The sequence below is a fragment of the Ochlerotatus camptorhynchus genome, unplaced genomic scaffold, assembly GCF_037179485.1.
Source record: "Ochlerotatus camptorhynchus isolate MF236.1 unplaced genomic scaffold, CSIRO-AGI_Acam_v1.1 ptg000788l, whole genome shotgun sequence".
NCBI classification, from domain to species: domain Eukaryota; kingdom Metazoa; phylum Arthropoda; class Insecta; order Diptera; family Culicidae; genus Ochlerotatus; species Ochlerotatus camptorhynchus.
Genome location: NW_027041253.1, coordinates 734,070 through 752,725, shown reverse-complemented (window position 1 = coordinate 752,725; position 18,656 = coordinate 734,070). Strand labels below are relative to the sequence as shown.

The 18,656-nt window shown below is 44.1% G+C and overlaps 1 protein-coding gene across 1 annotated transcript; it reads right to left on the bottom strand.

The window, feature by feature from the left end:
• Window positions 1-5,324: 5,324 nt before the first annotated feature.
• LOC135715048 (ras-related protein Rab-39B-like) lies at window positions 5,325-18,456 on the bottom strand. Its single transcript, XM_065238459.1, has 2 exons — window positions 18,324-18,456; window positions 5,325-6,611 (listed from the first exon to the last, which is right to left on the bottom strand). The coding sequence occupies exons 1-2, from the start codon at window positions 18,429-18,431 to the stop codon at window positions 6,060-6,062; spliced, it is 660 nt and encodes a 219-aa protein (XP_065094531.1). The 5' UTR covers window positions 18,432-18,456; the 3' UTR covers window positions 5,325-6,059.
• Window positions 18,457-18,656: the final 200 nt, after the last annotated feature.

Genomic DNA, 18,656 nt, shown 5'->3' with positions numbered 1-18,656 from the left:
CACGAGGCGGGCCTTGTACCTCTGGATGGTTCCGTCGAGACCTCGCTTCGTTCGGTACACCCACTTGTTCCGAATCGCTTTCCGCCCTTCAGGCAGATCGGTATCATCGTCGCTCGTCGTGTTGAAGGATAACTGAGGGTAATGAACACCACCAGAAAAGGAACCGTAACTAATAAAGTCATTATACTTGCCTGGATTACGGCGCTCCCGACCGCTGCGCCTTAACCCTTGCTGCAACTCAGCTGGTGTAATCAGTTGCGGTGGGAGCGCAAAATCGGCACAGGCATCCTCGAATTCGTCTGCCTCACTGGACGAACTGTCGACAACGACGATGTCTTCCTCCGTTGTTTCGGTTTCACCAGGATTGCCACCCGGTTGATCGATAACAACAGCAGGCCCGGCTGCACCAGGTACGACGATGCCATTCGGTTGTTCGCCTAGAGGAAGCACAGCGTGTTGACCATCTTCAGGAGTATCAGCTGCACCGGACTCAGGACGATCATGGATTTCATCCGAACAAAGCTCCATGAACTCCACCGGCTGCACTCGTTGTTCTGCCATACAGATAGCGACGCCTTCTTCCAGTACCATGACATCTCGGCTAACGTGGAAACGGTCATTCTCTGGATCATACACCCGGTAACCTTTCGTGTCTTCACAATAGCCGACGAAAATGCCTTTCTCAGATTTGGGATCAAACTTCTTCCTTTTCGCTTTCGGTACCAGAGTCATCACGCTCGAGCCAAAAATCTTGAGGTGCTTCAAATTCGGCTTCTTTCCGGTCCACGCCTCTTCCGGCGTTTTCTCTTCCAGGGAACGAGTAGGACATCGATTCACCACGTGCGCCGTGGCCGAAATAGCTTCTGCCCAAAACTCTTTTCCCAGCTTCGCATCGTTGAGCATGCACCGCGCCTTTTCAACCAGCGTGCGGTTCATGCGTTCTGCCGCCCCGTTCTGCTCAGGCGTATACGGGCACGTGGTTTGATGTCGAATCCCATCGGACTCCAACACCTTCCGGAAATCTGCATTCACGTAGTCCTTTCCGTTGTCTGAACGCAAGATTTTTAGCTTCTTGCCCGTCTGTCTTTCCGCTTTGGCCTTGAACGACTTGAACGCTTCGAGTGCTTGATTTTTCTGCTTCAAGAAGTAAACCACCACCCGCTTGCTTGCATCGTCCAGGAACGTCATGAAATAACGGCTTCCACCCAACGACGAAATCTCCACTGGTCCACAGAGGTCGGAGTGTACCAACTCCAACAGTTCTTCAGCTCTTGACTCGCTGCTTGGGAATGAACGCCTCGTATGCTTGCCCTCCAGACAGGCAACACATCCTTCTAACGACCCATCTTGGAAATCTATTCCGTTGGCGATTCGCTTGAGCTTGTTCAAACCACCTTCGTGAAGATGCCCCAGACGTCGATGCCAGAGCTCCATGCCGCTTGCCAAAAACGACTTCTCTGGCCAATTGACTCTGTAGAGGCCACCTTCCTCGACGCCGGTGACAACCAGATCACCGTCTTCGTCCCGAACTTCGCATCTGTCTTTGGTGAAAATAACAGTTTTGCCCTTTTTGCAGATCATAGTTACGGATAACAAGTTGGTGGCTAGGTCGGGAATCTTCAGAACACCGCTGACATCGATTCGACCATCGTTGCTGTCCAACACGACTGAACCCTTCGCTACAACCTTCATAGTGGCATTGTTCGCCGTTCCGACGTTGTGGTCCATCTTGACTTCATCGAGAAATTTCTGATCCGGCCGTGCCATGTGGCAAGTGGCACCCGAATCGAAATACCATTCACTGGTGCTGACGTCTCCCATGGCAAAAATGGAACAGAGACCCTTGTGTTTGCTCGCCTTCGCTTGCTGCTGCTTCTTCGGACACTTGGCAGCAAAATGACCCGGCTTCTTGCAGGTGTAACATAACTTTTCGCCTTTGCTACCGTCCTTGGATTCGCTTGGCTTCTTCCGGTTCGCTTTACTGTACAGGGCACCTTCCGCGCCGCTGCTGACCGGACCACGATCCAGCTTAACGTCCTGTAGAATTTTGGATTTCACTGCATCCGCTGTCAAAGCCGCTCCAGAGGCTTCGAGTCCCATTATCATGGGCTCGTACTGATCAGGAAGACCCATCAGCAACATCGCCGCGAGCCAGGAATCGTCCACCTTAAAGCCCACGGATGCAAGCTTGTGGCTTGTGCTCATTAATTCGTCCACGTACGCCTCAACGCTAGCACAGTTGATCAGCCGTACCGACGTAAATTTTCTGAGCCTGGTTAGTCCACTGTCCTGGAATGCAGATTGCAGCTTCGTCCAGGCTTCCTTTGCTGTAACCGCATCCTGCACCAGACTGTAATTGTAGCTCTCGAGGCTTAAGCAAATCGTAGCCAGAGCCTGCAACTTCAAATCCTCAGTAACACCTTCTCCGTCTCCGTCGATGGCAGACCAGCTTCCTTCACGGATTAGGATCATCCGCATCGCAAATGCCCACGTCGTGTAGTTCTCCCGGCCTCTTAGCTTGTCAATGGCTGGCAATGCCGCGGAACTTCTGGTGACTCGAACGCTTCCAGCTTCAGTCCTGCCGTTTCCGTTGGCGCCTCCATCTCCTTGACCTTGCTGTCCGGATCCTAAACTTCCGCCTGTGGACATACTTCTTCTGGTCTTGAAATTTTAGAGTCTTCCGGTTAGGTATTCTGGGCCCATAACCAATTGTAGAGAGTAATTGAAACACGTCTTTATCGGTTGACGTTGAACAGTGGAATGAAAATTTTATTCAGAAACTTAGCAACTAATAACCAGTGCATATAGCGACGCGAATTACTAGGTTGCTACGATCACAATACAAACAGACAAACCACTCGCAAGTTGTTCATCGAACAAGCATTTAACGGTCAATTTAAAAGTATCGTAGTTGGTAGTACCGTCACCTGTGGCGCGGATAGTCAATTCCCTTACGTTTGACGTATTCACACTACTGACATCTGTTCAGCGTACTACCCACCACAGTGTACTCAACAGATGGCGGTAATGATTCACATTGAGAAATATTCAATGTGTTATTTAGTTTCACTTCTTCAGACGTTTCCGAAACTACCAACCCTGTATTGGGATAACGGCACTTTTTAGCTTGCAGCACTTTGTAGTAGGACGGATACAAAGGCACATTCCGATAAATTAAGATTCAATATTAACGCAAGAGCTTCCGTCTCCGAATAGGGTACAATACCATTTATGGATAATTGTATATCCGAAACCATTTTCACGACTCTTGTCGGAGTTGTTGGCGATGCCTATTTGGCCTATTTTAGAATGAACGCTGCATCTTCTTTGCCATCCTCACGTAATTTCATTTGAGTTGCAAGTGCAAGTTCATCTGTTGGGTAGTTAGACCCAGTGGCGTCCCGTAACCTTATATTTTACTTGTGCACCAACTTTCAAAACCAGATTTAATGCCATATTCATATTGAAATCGGTTGAAAAATACACTTAATCTTCTAGTTTACTCGATATCTATCCATTGCTAGCAATACGTTGATAATTGTTTATATTTTGAGAGTTGGTGCACATAGGTGAGTTAAGGGAACGCCACTGTTTAGACCGGATTGCAGATATGCGTCTCCTAACAACCTCGCTACTTTCTTTGAACGCCAAAGATTTTCGACTGCAACTGCTTTCAAGCACATGGTCCGGTTGTGGTTTTCACAGTTTTTTTTTTATTTGCATGTCGCCTTCACAAATTTGATGACTTCAGCAGCCACTTGTGGCATTGAAACATCATCAATGCCGTAACAATCAAAAACTTCTCAGTTTAAAAAGGTTTCGCTTTTCGATTTAAACTGAAATTTTATACGGTAGCTTACAATTTAAACTATATTTGATATTTTCACTAACAAATAACTTCGGATCTGTCAAGCACTCCACCCCCTGCCATTTTAACAAGCACTTGACATGCTTTTCTAAACAAATTCCGCATGCACGGTCAATGAGAAGATCATGTTGATAGATGGAGATGCTTAACATGAAATATCAGACTTAAAGTGATCATTGTATACGATAGATGAGCAGATGAAAGTATAGAGTAAAATTATATATAGAGAATAGAAAGCGAGCAAAGGACAATGTTGAGGAAGGCACGATTCGGGTTGATCATCTCCTTTAACAAACTCACCTGTCACACGACGATTTGAGTATGAAATAATCGATAGAACTGTTCGAATGTACGTAAGCAAATCGGCGGTCATCTCTTTTGCCAGTGGTGGCGGGGGGAGATAGGAGTAACTGGACAAGAGGCTAAGTGAACACGCCCACAGAGGTGTTGGGGTCTATTTTATACCTGCAGTATCAATGGTACGCATTGTCCAACAGTTTTTTTTTTTTTTTAATTGTGTTTTAGATATTTTTGGCCATGGTATTTTAATCATGATCTGTTCTAACCAGGCATGGAAAATCATTTGCATTCATTTCGTGCATTCATTTACATTCATTTGCCTATAACTTTTTTTTTCAACAACATTCCGCAAAATGATGTATAGAGCTTTTGTAGGTTTTGTTATCAAATTTTGTTAACAAATCAAATCCATATCTCTTATGCATGACGAACCAGAGCAAACAAAAGCCACTACTGTTTTTAAGTGAATGTATTTTACATTCACTGAAAAACAGTAACAAGTTCTGCCCGCTCTAGTTCGTGATGCATAAGAGATACAGATTTGAGTTATGAGCAGTTGTAGCTAATAATAAAACCTACAAAAGCTCTATACATCAATTTGCGGAATGGTGTTTAAGAAAAAAGTTAGAGGCAAATTAATGTAAATGAATGCACGAAATGAATGCAAATGATTTTCCATGCCTGGTTCTAATATCAATAGTTGCGGTACGTTAGAAGCGTTAGGTTTCTATAGTTGTGCATGGAGACTCAATACACAACTATAGGAACCTAACGTACCGCAACTATAGGAGCGTTTCCTTTTTTTGTATTACTTCTGCGTGAAATCTACGATTTACATAGTTGTAGAATGCAAAACCTTCATAAAAGTTGTCCTTGCTCGTTTTCTACTCTCTATACATACAATTTCACACTACCGTACTCTAACAGAACTATCAACTCTATACTTTCATCTCCTCATCTATCGTATAAAAATTACCACTCTAGTCTGTTATTTGAAATTAGCATCTTCAACTAAGTGAATCGTTGACGTCACGCAGAAGTAATATAAAAAAAACATTTATTATAGTTAAAAAACAATAAGTTAGTTTTCAATAAACGCCACACCAAACTTGTTTCTTTTCCGGCTTGAGGATTGCAATCAAAATAGCCACTAAGGTCTAAGGTTACACAATTTATTTCAATGTCCAATATCTTTCTTAATGTAAACATTTTCAGTTTTACTACTTCACTAAATTAGGGAATATTATACTATGTACATATAAAAAATGTTCTCATAATCGTTCTTTGTTGTTTTACTGCTAAAATCTGACTTTTCACAAGCTTAAATATAACCAAAAAAATAATAAACATTTATAAACTCAATTTCGTGCTTCTAGAGAACACAAACAGGACAAATTGAAACATTTGAACAGAGGAAAAAAATAAGACATAAACATGATACAATTTCACATTGATTCAAAAGCACCAATGGGAAAATCGCTTCTCGGCGTTTCGCGTGTGAGTTAACATAAAAAAATGTATGTGTACATAATGTGCATAAACTGAAAGTTTACCTTTGGAAAACATGCCACCGTTTTTTGATACCAACTAGAACAAATTTTGTAATTGTAATTTCGAATTTCACTTCTCTTAGCTCGCCACTCCTCTACCGGGTCCAGATCAGTTCGCGAATTGTTTTATCACATCGTTGTTGAATTCACCAGATTTTGTAATTTTCACACTTCGTTTGTCCTACTTTAAATCGATAGTTGAGTCTTTCTCCTTTCCGCAAAAATTGATCGTTAATCTACTAGTCGTCTTCGTCGTCGGGCAGCTAACAGTGCTGTATGTCGTTAAAAAAGAGAAAACAATTCCGGACAATCTAGCAACTACAGTTAGTTGGAGGAATTTCTTAGCAGCACGAACTTCGTGCCGATTCCGCTACCACTAGGTTAAAGTCTAGATTGCTGGGCCTCGGGAAACCCTTCTTGATGCCATCCCATCCGTCCTCGACCTTGTACTCGCCGGACTGGATCCGGTTGTAGACCTCCTGGGTGACCAGACTGAACGCTTCCCTCACGTTGACCCCGGTCCGTGCCGAGGTCTCCACGAAGATGAGCCCATTCTGTTCGGCAAAGGAGCGTGCCTCTTCGACGCTAACCTCACGCCTCTGCACCCCACTGTTAACTAGATCCAGCTTGCACCCGACCAGGGCAAACACCGGCCGGTGCGGCTCGATGTGCCGCTTCGCTTCCATCATCCACAGGGGAATGTGCTCGAAGCTGGCGTGGTTGGTGATGTCGTACACCAGCAGGACCCCGACCGAGTTGCGATAGTAGGACTTGGTGATCGAACGGAACCGCTCCTGGCCGGCCGTGTCCCAGAGCTGCAGCTTGATCCGGGTGCCGTCCTTCACCTCGATCAGGTGCGCGAAAAAGTCAACGCCCACGGTCGGATCCGATAGCTGGAAAGAAAACAAGATAATGGCGCGAGATTAGGAGGAGGTTGGTTGGAGAAATGCAAAACAGGTTTACTTTTATGCATAGTAGATGAGCAAATGAGATTGTGCGGCATCACGCAACGGTTCCAAACGGTAGGCTGTTGATTTTTTTTTTGTATTTGTTATGGGCCAAAAAAAAAGCACATATTTGACGATACGCTGCTCATTCTAGCGGAACGAGACACGCTTCCCCACCGTGTACGTAGTAAGTAGCGGAACGTATTTATAGGCTTTGAACGGTGAAGCCTTTCAAAACTAACTCGCGAAGCAGGCATGGAGTGATCAGCAATATTGTATTTGTTGAAAACGAAAGTAATTTAGTTTCCTCTTTTCAGTCGAAAAGGTGCAAGGCCGTTTAACTGTTGATTGACAAAATTGGACGTGTTTGTCCACAATAGAGACATGAGAGAGGGGCCTTATCGTTGTGGAAGGAAAATCAGTTGGTCACCCATTCGGTTGTCGCTTATTGTTTTTCACTCGATACTCCAGTTTCAAGCCTTCAGCATATGCAATAAGCCAGTGGTCTAATGAACCATGAAATGTATGTAGACGTTCCAACTAAGGGTTTAGAGTTGCATTTAATGCGGACATATCATACACAAGGGGAAGCAGCAAAGGAAGCAAAGTAAAACTTTTCTTTAAATGTCGAGTCATCTGATTTAATACATTCGAAAGCATTTGAATATAGGGTTACGGTATGTAATGTGGGTCTAGTCCTTTCATTCGGCCTATCACGCAAATAAATAATTAATTAAGGAATATTACACAAAAAATAAGGAAAATATTGATCACTGATGATTGATAAATGTGTACCACACACAAATCAATTTATATCACAACATTTCAATACATTTTCAGCTCTCGTAAGTAATAAAACTGGTTGAGAATATCACTCTGTTCGGAGTTTTTAGCCGCCATGACTTCTAAGGTTAAGATGGGAAGGTTGCACTGACGATCATCAAATGGCCTGATTATGGCATTTATTGAATGGAATTACCTGATAATACACACTAGACGTAAAACTCACAGTTACTGTTTGAATATTTTATGTTTATTTTAATTGTTTAACAACGTTTTCACAAGTAAATCATGGACCCAACTTTAGGGACACATTTCTTTTCTATGTTCCTAACTTTGGCCCATGAAATTCATTTGACAGCATATAGCAATAAGAGTAACGTCAACAATGTGGTTTGCATTTGGATGATAAGGAACGAACAGGAAGGGAGATTTTTTCTGCCAAATCTGTATAATGAACATCACAATGTTTTGATTTAGATATTCTGCGGTCGAAAGACGATAAGCGAAATTTTTAATTTTTAATTTTTAACTTGAGTGATTTAATGTAGTTTTCGTAAAATTTTCTCTAAGAAATGTTTTGAGGAATGAAGAGTATTAAGTTAACAGTGATAGTGATAAAAAAAAATACATAAGAAAACGTTACCAAGAGCGTTTTTTTTGAGAATCAAACAGGATAGGACGAAGTTGCATCCATAAATAGACCCAATTTGGGGACAATAGACCGATATTACATACATTTCCCTGGTGAGTTTTTGTCTTAAAAAAAGTAAGTTTTTCAACTTTTTGCGGTTCCTGATAGCAAACGACATGATAAGCATATCTAAGCATACCATTTAGCAGTAGAATATCGTTTGCAGGTAAATTAATTGATGAGTTATGATTAAAAACGTAATCTATGGCTGCATATTAGACCGAGGTTAGGGACGTATACCCTATGAATAGCCAATACTCGTACTCGGTGAAAAAGCAAGAGCTCACAAAAAGAGCCCTTGCCTAACAACGGGTACTAGCTGCACTTTGGTACTCACTTCTCTGACTCAACCCTGCGGCGAGCGCGCACAATAGTAGTGACTTTAGTAACTAAAATAACGAAAATAGTGACCACAAAATAATGACTTTAAAACAATAAAAGCAAAATGACCAATAGTAACATTTATTGATCGGACCACTTTGAGAAGTAGTATAACCTCACAAACTAACATGAGGTAGGTAGATCTACAACCGTTTTTCGTTTCAATTTTAACTGGGCATAGTAGTTAGAAGCAAAACTGACTTTTTTGAGTTCACTGGCAGCGTTGCTTCAAATGATTCAGTAAGGGTGTGAACTCTAATTAACCCTCATTTAAATTCAGAAAAATGTGGTAAGATTTGAACACTGCTTACCCCAAGGGGTGAACTCTGCACATCCCAATGTGTGCCGAGTACTTTATCTGTGCTGAAAGCTAGGTCAAGCATTGTGCCGAACGTGCCAAACTTTGGCAATCAAGGTATCAGTCTCAGTAAGCCATGAGTTTGGCAACCCTGCACTTATGACTTTTGAGATGGTGTGTTTACATTTTCAAGTCAAGGACGGAAAAAGTTGTGAAACTTATAGCGAATTTGTTTATTATCGGGGTTGGAACCAGTTCCAACCCAGTGTGAAACCGAACTTTTTGTCAGTGCGAACCTGAACCTGAGGTAGGTTTTAAAAACAAACGATCAAGCTGACGTTTGTCGGAAAATAAGCAGAGCCGATCTTGATACCCAATCCAGGTTGGAACTGAATAATAAACAAATTCGCTATTAATTCCAATATGATATTCAACGAGCTAGTTGCCGGTCATCCGCTTCAAGGAAGTGGCACTCGAAGTGACTGATGGCAGAAGCTATCCATGCAGGAGAAGACAGTTCTCTACCGTCCGTCATTCTGGCACACGTTTGCCGAAACCAAGTACCCAACCGGCAAGTGGAAGATTAATCTTGTCTGCAATAACATCATGCCACTTGGGCAATGCTACAGCTTGAGCTTGAGCTTGATTGACCGCCCACGGTTGCTACTCTGTTACTGCCAGATCAGCTGTAATTACACAGAGAACCAATAGACGATGCTTGGGACTAGCAATCATCCTCAATGTGTAAAAACTGGTGATCTTAAATTAGGCAATACCAGCGCCGGCCGCGCCCGAACACAGGTCAAGAAAGGAATGGGAAGGATTGTGTTGACATGACACTCGCTTTGATGGAACACGAGAACACCTCTGCACTTCCACGAGGAATCACTGGGATGTTGGATAAGAGGGTTGGGTTTGCAGCAGGGTTCGTTTTGGTAAACGATAAGCTGAATTGATGTTCTAACGATCATATAACGCGAAGGAGCTTGGGACTAAACCCACGGTCTTCTGCTCAGTAAGCAAAAACGTTTGCCACTAGGCAGACGAGCACCTTTTCAATCACCGAGTTGCTGTTATTACCATGTAGTCATATTAACAAATAAAACGATTGACGAATCTTGAATGTGGATGGGCCTGAGATTAGACTCATGGTGTTCTGCTCAGTAAGCAAAAACGGTTGCTCTAAGGCCACCGAGCCCCTCATATCACATAATACCGTTGCTCAAATTTGTGTATCCATTCAAACCCGGAACCAACGACAACAACGAGTTTCGCAAAATACACGATACACAAGCGATTTTACCATAAATCTCTTTGATATGTAAGGACCTGGGAACGCGTTTTCTGCTCAGTAAGCAGGCCACTGTAACCGACGATCTTTCAAATCCGAAAACTAAAAACTACGAAAAAGTACTTAGGCCTTCATTAAGTTCCACTTTCACGCGACGTTCAATGACAGGGTCCTATCCAGGATTACATCTGAAAAATCCAAATCTGGCCAACGCCCACCCTAAACCTAAACCTGTTCTAATCCACCTGAAATGACTAACGAATGGAAGGCTTTGACTACCCAGCCATGCAATAGTCTCATTCCGTGCCTTATGGCAACTTGATGATTCTATTGCGCTCATCTTCTGGCACCACCCAGGGGAGACTTGGTCCTGTACCCAATGCTTAACTTATCTCCATTCCACTCAGCTACTCGCAATTTCTTGTGATATAGTGGGCGGAATATTATTATATGAGACAATTCAATGCAGACGTCTTTCCAAATTTGGCAGATCGACAGGTAATCGGTGAGTTACCACGATAGTTGCTTATCAACAACTCGACAACGTCCCATAGTCAACGCCTGCTATGAGAATTTCCCATTGCAGACGCCAACGAAATGACGTCATCGAGCTATCGATCAACTACCCTGGTTATCGCCTGGTACCTTATAGCACGATGCTAGGAGGCGAACCGGAAGAATCGATGAGCTACCTCTCCCCCCATGCCACTTGGGCAATGCTACAACCTGAAAAATAGGAAGGACTCGACCTAAAATGCCCACCGGCGGTAGTAATAGCAGCAATAGACATGCAGTAGCTTCCCAGTGTCAGCAGTCGTGGACAGGTACTAGATTCGTCTTACTGCCCTCCCCCCTTTTTATCGGGTGTGGGTCCCTACTTTGTCCACGGTTTGTCCAAATGTCGGTCCAGAATCTCGATACTGGTTGCAGTCGTTTGGTGACTACCTCCTCCTTGTATCTGCTTGTTGTTCCTTCATGCCGGAATCACATATTAATCTCCCTGAAACTGCTGCCGGTTCCGATTGCGTTCATTAAGACCGCGATTCAGATAGGGTCTGTTACCTCCGGTGTGGTTACCTTCACAATTCTGTTAGCAGCATCTTTCTTAATGTTGCTGTTGCCGTCGGTGATACGAACAGTTGCGGAATAGGGTAGAGAGACCTCCACAGTAAATCCGAATCCAAGTTCAGTCCATAGAATGAGCTGTACGACTAAATGATTGGTGAACCATCAATCGTACCGATTGCAAATACATCTGCAAAATGGTAGGATCGTTCGGCACCGGGCTGTTGTTGACACCGTTCATTATCGCTGCAATGCTCCTTACCCATACAATGGACTCTCGGTCCGGATCCTATGGCCATCGAGTTAAAGCTTAATTCTAGTTAATTCTGGCCTATTTTGCGAGGCGTGGTAACTCTGTCTAGTTCGTTTGGACTTCCCTGAAACTATTGACATCTCTTAAAAGCCTTGTGGACTTTCTGTAGAGGTTCATCCTCCAGAAGGAATAAGGAAAAAGAGGGTCTCGTCAATTATACAATCTCTTAGGGGGCTGGAAAATGACACTGGCAAAAAATCCCTTTCCCCCTTACTTTGAAATCAACGAAGAAATAAACCTTAGCAACGATTGGCAAAATTTCAACACAAAACAGTGATGCCATTTTATATTATATTTTGTGTCATCGTGTGCCATGACGTGCCGATTAGTGTGCCACCATGTGTTTCGACACAATGTGCAGAGTTGAATACCCCTTGGCTTACCCTGCATCCATTCATCCAGGAATTCTAAAAGCCTCCTGGGGGAAGTGGTCGGAACATACATTTTTCGTTGCAAGCGCTGTAGTTCGGGCAATTTAGCATCCTTAGGAAAATTGTGAAAAGATTTTCGCTTGGTAATACATTGATTATTTGCGCACCAATGAAACTCGAAATGTGGCCCATGTTTTGATCGGTTTTGCTCATAACTCGAGTATTGACAGTTGTTGTTATTCACATCGTCGTGATTGTGCACTGCTAAATTTGTCGATTTTTTATCACACGGGCTATCCTTATTCGTTTTTTTTCCGTTCGGTATACCTGTAATATTGTACTGGTTGTTAGTGGAAAGTGCAGTTCGTTGCAATAATCGTCTAATTAGAGCATATTTTGTGTTGTGAAAACAGTGAAAAAGTTATTCAATCGGACATATTGTACACGCTAACTTGAAAGTACCCATTAATGGTTGAAAAAGACCCATTTTGAAGAAAAGTGGCTTAACTCATTAAATGAGTAAATTTTTTACCCATTAATGAGTATCTGTTACCCATTAATGAGTAATTGTTAACCATTAATGGGTAACAGATACTCATTAATGGGTAAAATTGTTTAATCATTAATGAGTTAAGCCACAAATGGGTCTTTTTTTACTCATTAATGAGTACTTTCAAGTTAGCGTGTAGTGTATACTGTTGGGTTATTGTCGATATCAGACTAGCATTGGGCGATCTTCAGAATCCAATTCCTCTTTGCGTATTAGAGCATCTCCACCGCTGTTTCTAAATCACTTTTGGAAACTGAGTCAGCATGACTTCCGCCTGTGACCAATGTGCTAAACCAGTTAAAGGCGATAAAGAATCGATCTCCTGCATGGCTTTTTGCGACAGGATGATTCACCTAAAGTGCGGCGGCACAAAGCTGAATAAGGCTTTTTTTTAATATTGTCCACACTAGCCCGAACCTGTTTTGGATGTGTAACGAGTGCGCCAAGCTGATGAAATGTGCTCGGTTCAAAACTGCCGTCTCGTCGTTTGGCAGTGTGATTAATTCTATCACCGAGAGACAGGAAATCTCACACGCTGAGCTTAGGAAGGAAATGGCTAAGCAAGAACAGCAGATCGCTCAGCTATCGAAACGAATCGCATTGACAACTCCGACAAACTCCGATTTCATGCGTCAACCGCCATTAAAACGGCGCCGCGATGAAGGCTCGCTCACTAGCAAACCACTTGTTGGTGGTTCTAAAGCAGTAACAGGCGACAATGCCTTTACCGAGGTCCTTACTGTCCCTGAACCCAGCGAGCTGTTTTGGCTGTACCTTTCTCGTATTCATCCTTGCGTGAAATCTGAATCAATCGAGAAGCTGGTCGAAGGTTGTGTACAGTGTGAAGATCCGATTAAGGTTGTGCCACTAGTCAAAAAAGGATCCGACATCAGCCGTATGAGCTTCATCTCGTACAAAGTCGGAATGGATCCCAAACTACGCGAAGCTGCTCTTAGATCGGATACATGGCCGAAAGGAATTTTGTTCCGTGAATTTGAAGACGGTTCAAAAAACATGTGGTTGCCTCGTTTGAATACGCCTACCATCACGATCTCTCCTATTCCGGGACCTTCCGAGTTCTCAACTCCCATTTCCGGACTAGACCCAGTCTGCTGATTCAGAATTGGATTTTGCGTTGTGAATTGGAGCGCTGTAGACCAGAACGCACTGCCTGTCGCATTATGGGAGACCTCCAACCACTCGATCCAGTCGCGCTAGCTGTTTCCCGCCATCAAAGCCGTTCTATTTCCTGCCATCAGAGTCGTTCTGGCCCTGCGGTCGAGTTCGATGGTGAGGTCCCCGAGCATCGTCGTCAGGCAAGTATGCATACATTAGTTACAGTCATTTGCCTGATCAGTTTCCGTGTTCCAGTGCAACGCTTCATGATGTTTACAAGAATAATGCTGCTACCTTTATTGCTTCTGGACCACCACCATCACCACCGAGACGCATCGTGGATAGCACTGTGGAAGCCCCTGATTTCTCTGCCTCAGTCACGCTTATTCCAGCCAGCGCTCTGCATAGTCGTCTCGGCCCTGAGTGTAGATGTAGATCGGGGGTCTTCCAACCAGCTATTACTGGCAAGTATATTGACGATTCAGCTTCTCCTTTGCCTGATACCGCTTCAACTTCTAGCTGTGTTTCCGGTTCTGCGATCTCCACACTAGCCACATCATGTCCATGCATCCGTCCTGCCACCTACCAGCAGGTTTATGCCGCCACCTGCTCTTCCTCGGATCCGGGACACCCTAAAACAGGCACTGAGGAAGCTTCCGAACCTCCCGACCCAGTCGCGCTTGCTGCAGACATCCGCCATCGTCATCGTCCCGGTCCTGTGGTCGGTGATGGTATCGGGGGCTTCCGGCCTGCAACCTCAGGCGAGTATGTTAGTGATTCCAGACTTTCGGTACCTGATGTCCTTTCGATTTCTAGTGCCCGTGATTGCTCCTCTAATGGTCTCCGGATTTACTACCAAAACGTGCGTGGGCTGAGGACTAAAATCGACTCGTTTTTCCTGGCTGTTGCGGAGGCCGAATATGATTTGATTGTGCTGACGGAAACGTGGCTGGACGACCGAATTTACTCATCGCAACTTTTCGGGTCAGTCTATTCCGTCTTTAGAACTGACCGGTCTGCCTTAAACAGTCAAAAATCGCGCGGTGGCGGAGTCCTGATTGCAGTATCTACTAAACTAGCCAGCTACGTAAGTACGTCACCCATTTCCAGTCAACTGGAACAGCTGTGGATTGTCGTCGAACTTCCACAAAGCAAGCTTAGTGTAGGCGCAATCTACCTGCCTCCCGACCGCAAAAACGACTGCACGATCATCCGTGAGCATGTGGAATCGTTAGGGTCAATTTCGTCACAATTAAGTCCCTGCTCTCCCGCTTTCGTATTTGGTGACTACAATCAAGCTGGTCTACAGTGGCGCTTTACAAACAGTGGCACACCATTAATTGAACCACTGCTTTCGCATATGCCGGTTGCTTGCTGTGCTCTTTTGGACGGTTTTAACTTTTACGGGTTCACACAAGTGAATACTTTTCCGAACCGAAATGGACGTTTGCTAGATCTTGTCCTGGCAAATGATTCCGCACTACCGGGCACTTCTGTTTCCTTGCCCGTCGAGCCACTGATTGATCTAGATGCCGATCATCCCGCTCTCGTCGTGTCATTTAGTTTACCTGCGCCGATTCTTTTTACGCCGTCATCTGAGTGCTACTCTTTGGACTTTCGCCGGGCCGATTATGTTGCATTGAACAATGCGCTTGCGGAAATTGATTGGCAATTTATCGAAAATGCCGCTAGCGTGAATGATGCAGTGGATTTTTTCAGTGCAGCACTGGAAGATGCTATTTTCCGCATTGTCAGCTCGACGACCTCCGCTAAAGCCTGCATGGTCTAACCCACGCCTACGCGTGCTAAAACGTCAACGCTCTGCCGCCCTCCGAAAGTATTGTAACTCTCACTCGCCGTACTACAAACGACTGTTCAATTTTGCGAGTCGTAGTTATCGAAATTACAATCGTTTTCTCTATAATCGACACGTGAGACGCACGGAAGCGAACCTTCGCACGAATCCGAAAAGTTTTTGGTCGTTTGTCAACTCAAAACGGAAGGAATCCGGATTGCCTTGTTCCATGTTTCTCGGGAATGACTCGGCTAATAGTGAAAGAGAAAAATGCGACTTGTTTGCTCGTCATTTCAAGCAAGTGTTCAACGATTTCTCCGCTTCGCCAACACAAGTGCTGGATGCTGCTGTTGGGATGCCACGTGATGTGTTTAGTTTCGTTATTCCGCGCATTTCAGAAGACATGGTGATAGCCGCAACACGCAGACTGAAGCTATCGTTCGCCTCCGGACCTGACGGCATTCCGTCATCAGTTCTAAAACGTTGTGTAGCCAATCTCTGCCTTCCACTTGCGAGGCTATTCAATCTCTCGGCACAGCAATGTGAGTTCCCCTGCCGCTGGAAACTTTCTTATCTGTTCCCAGTGCACAAAAAAGGAGATAAACGGAATGTCATAAATTATCGTGGAATCACCTCCCTGTGTGCCTGCTCAAAACTGTTCGAGATTATCATAAATGGTGCTCTGTTCGCACGCTGCAAAAATTATATCGATACAGAACAACACGGTTTCTACCCGAAGCGCTCCGTGTCCACGAACCTGGTGCAGTTCACTTCTAACTGTCTGCGATGCATGGATTCAGGATGGCAAGTCGATACTGCGTATATGGATCTAAAAGCTGCATTTGACACGGTGGACCATAATATCTTGCTGGCCAAGCTGGAGATACTTGGCATCTCGTCAACTGCTGTGGATTGGTTCAGATCTTACTTGGTGAATCGCTATGTACATGTCAAGATTGGCGCGTCGGAATCGGATGTTTTCTCAAACAACTCGGGAGTCCCGCAAGGCAGTAACCTAGGACCGCTACTATTTTCGATCTTTTTAAACGATGTCGCCTTGCTGATACCATTAGGATGCCGCGTTTTCTATGCAGACGATACGAAAATCTACAAAATTATTAAAAGCCTCTCGGACTGCTGGGATCTCCAGAATATGTTAGGTATTTTTGCTGACTGGTGCTCAAGAAATTTGATGAGTCTAAGCATAGAAAAATGTAACATTATTTCATATCACCGAAAAATTGAACCAATCATGTTTGACTATGTTCTCTACGGACGCTGTCTTGCTCGTGTAGAGCACATAAAGGATCTCGGAGTTACCTTGGACTGCAGACTCACTCACAGAATCCACTACACTGACATCATCTCCAGAGCTAATCGACAATTGGGCTTTATTTTCCAAATTGCCGACGAGTTTCGTGACCCGCTATGTCTCAGGTCACTTTACTGCTCGCTTGTGCGATCCTTATTGGAGTCAAGTTCAGTTGTTTGGTGCCCTTTCCATGCTAGCTGGATCACTAGAATTGAATCCGTTCAACGCAAGTTTGTGAGATATGCTCTTCGTTTCCTCAACTGGCGTGACCCAACGAACTTGCCACCGTACGAGGAGCGTTGCCGTCTCCTGGGAATCGAGCCATTAGAGGTGAGACGGACGGTCGCTCAAGCTATGTTCGCTTGAAAGCTGCTTGCAGGTGACATTGACTGCCCAACACTGCTGTCACAGCTAAATATGTATGCCCCTGAGAGGTCTCTTCGTCAACGCGACTTTCTGTTTTTGGAACCAGCGATGATGATATAAGCAATGTTTCATTCAAATCGGAAGGGGCAAATTGGCATTTTTTTAGCGTTTTGGGCTGGAAATGCTCTATACCTATTACATGTCCGAACGTCTTTCCTACTGGGACTTTACGCCGGCTCTCAAATTTGTGTTCTTTGACCACTTCTACAGTTGTTAATTGAGAGCTTTAAGCATGGTCTTGCTTAATAACTGCGCCTTTACCGACTGAGCTAAGGAAGGCCCAACATGGCCGGTCACACAACTTCTGAAATCGATCACTACCCCCGCTCCCCCCTCAAATGCTACGTCATTTATGCATGTTCCCTTACTGCAATCTTCCAATTGAAAACCTTTCGTTCGATTTTCAATAGTTTTTATGGAAAAAAAAAACTACGAATTTCCTCCTATTAGCAACACTGTCCAGTGTAGTCAGTTCTACGGGTTTATCTGTAGATCTACGGATTTTAAGATTTACTACGGATCTACGGACCGACCATAAAATTTTACCATATTTAAGTGATTTTTGAAAAGCGCCGAATGACGAATTTTGAAAAATGGTCATTAAATTCAGCAATAATTAACGCAGTGGAAACAAATTTACGAATTGAACTCTATGAAAAGTTAACAACACTGTAGCTGCTTCGCCCGTATTAGTAAAAGGGAAGGCAGCAGACGGACACAAAGCAGAAATACGTACGCCCGAATAAGCAAAGCTAATTCAAAATGTAAATTATCTTCAAAGTGATACGCATTCAAACCTGATTAGCGTATTGAAATGTACTTGTGCTCTCTGCGCCCATCATCATGGCATGTGAGTGTGAGATTCCACCACCTTTATGCGTTTTGAAAACCGTAAACAAGAACATCAAGCTTAGCCTTATCTGCTAGTAAATAAACCATCACCAATCACTCGAATTACAGGCATATGGTCTGCTCTTGGTGCTCTAGTTACTTTTCGAAGGATTCCACAGACTACGTAGCAAGTTGGAAGTTCAACCTAGTGAACTGCAATAGCTGTTATAATGGTTCAATCGAATGCTTCCTGAGTCACTCCAATTAAGGAGCAAGAGTGTAAACAAACACTTGGAGTGTCAAGGTCACCCACTCGCTATCGTATAGGTTCATTTCCTTCCAGGGCGACGGACTAGCTATTTATTATCGCAAACACGCATCGAAAACGTAAATCCCAAAAACTTTCTGACTCATCCAAAACTAAAAACCACTCACCTCCGCAAACTTGCCATCGGTAAAGTATTTGAGCAGTGACGACTTGCCCACGGTACTGTCCCCGATAAGAATATGTCGGAATTGGTAGTCGAAGATTGGTTCAACCATATTTTCTCCGGATACTGCTGCTGTTGCTGTTGCTGTTCTACCTTCGCTACTCCCTTATCTACGAAACTCGAATTTCTGTTGAACCGAAGAATTTCTCTTACGGGACCGGACCCAACTCGAACAGCGGTTGATCCGCTTATCAGCCACAAAGCACTGTCGGGCGGTATACAAAGATCTTGTTTTCGTTTTTTCTTGCCCGTCGGGTGTTATCTTGAGCTCACGGAA

Excerpts from the sequence above, each read along its gene's own strand:
- LOC135715048 (XM_065238459.1), bottom strand. The coding sequence starts at position 18,431 with ATGGTTGAACCAATCTTCGACTACCAATTCCGACATATTCTTATCGGG. Across the intron at positions 6,612-18,323 it reads CCGATGGCAAGTTTGCGGAG|CTATCGGATCCGACCGTGGG; the intron begins GTGAGTGGTTTT and ends TTTTCTTTCCAG.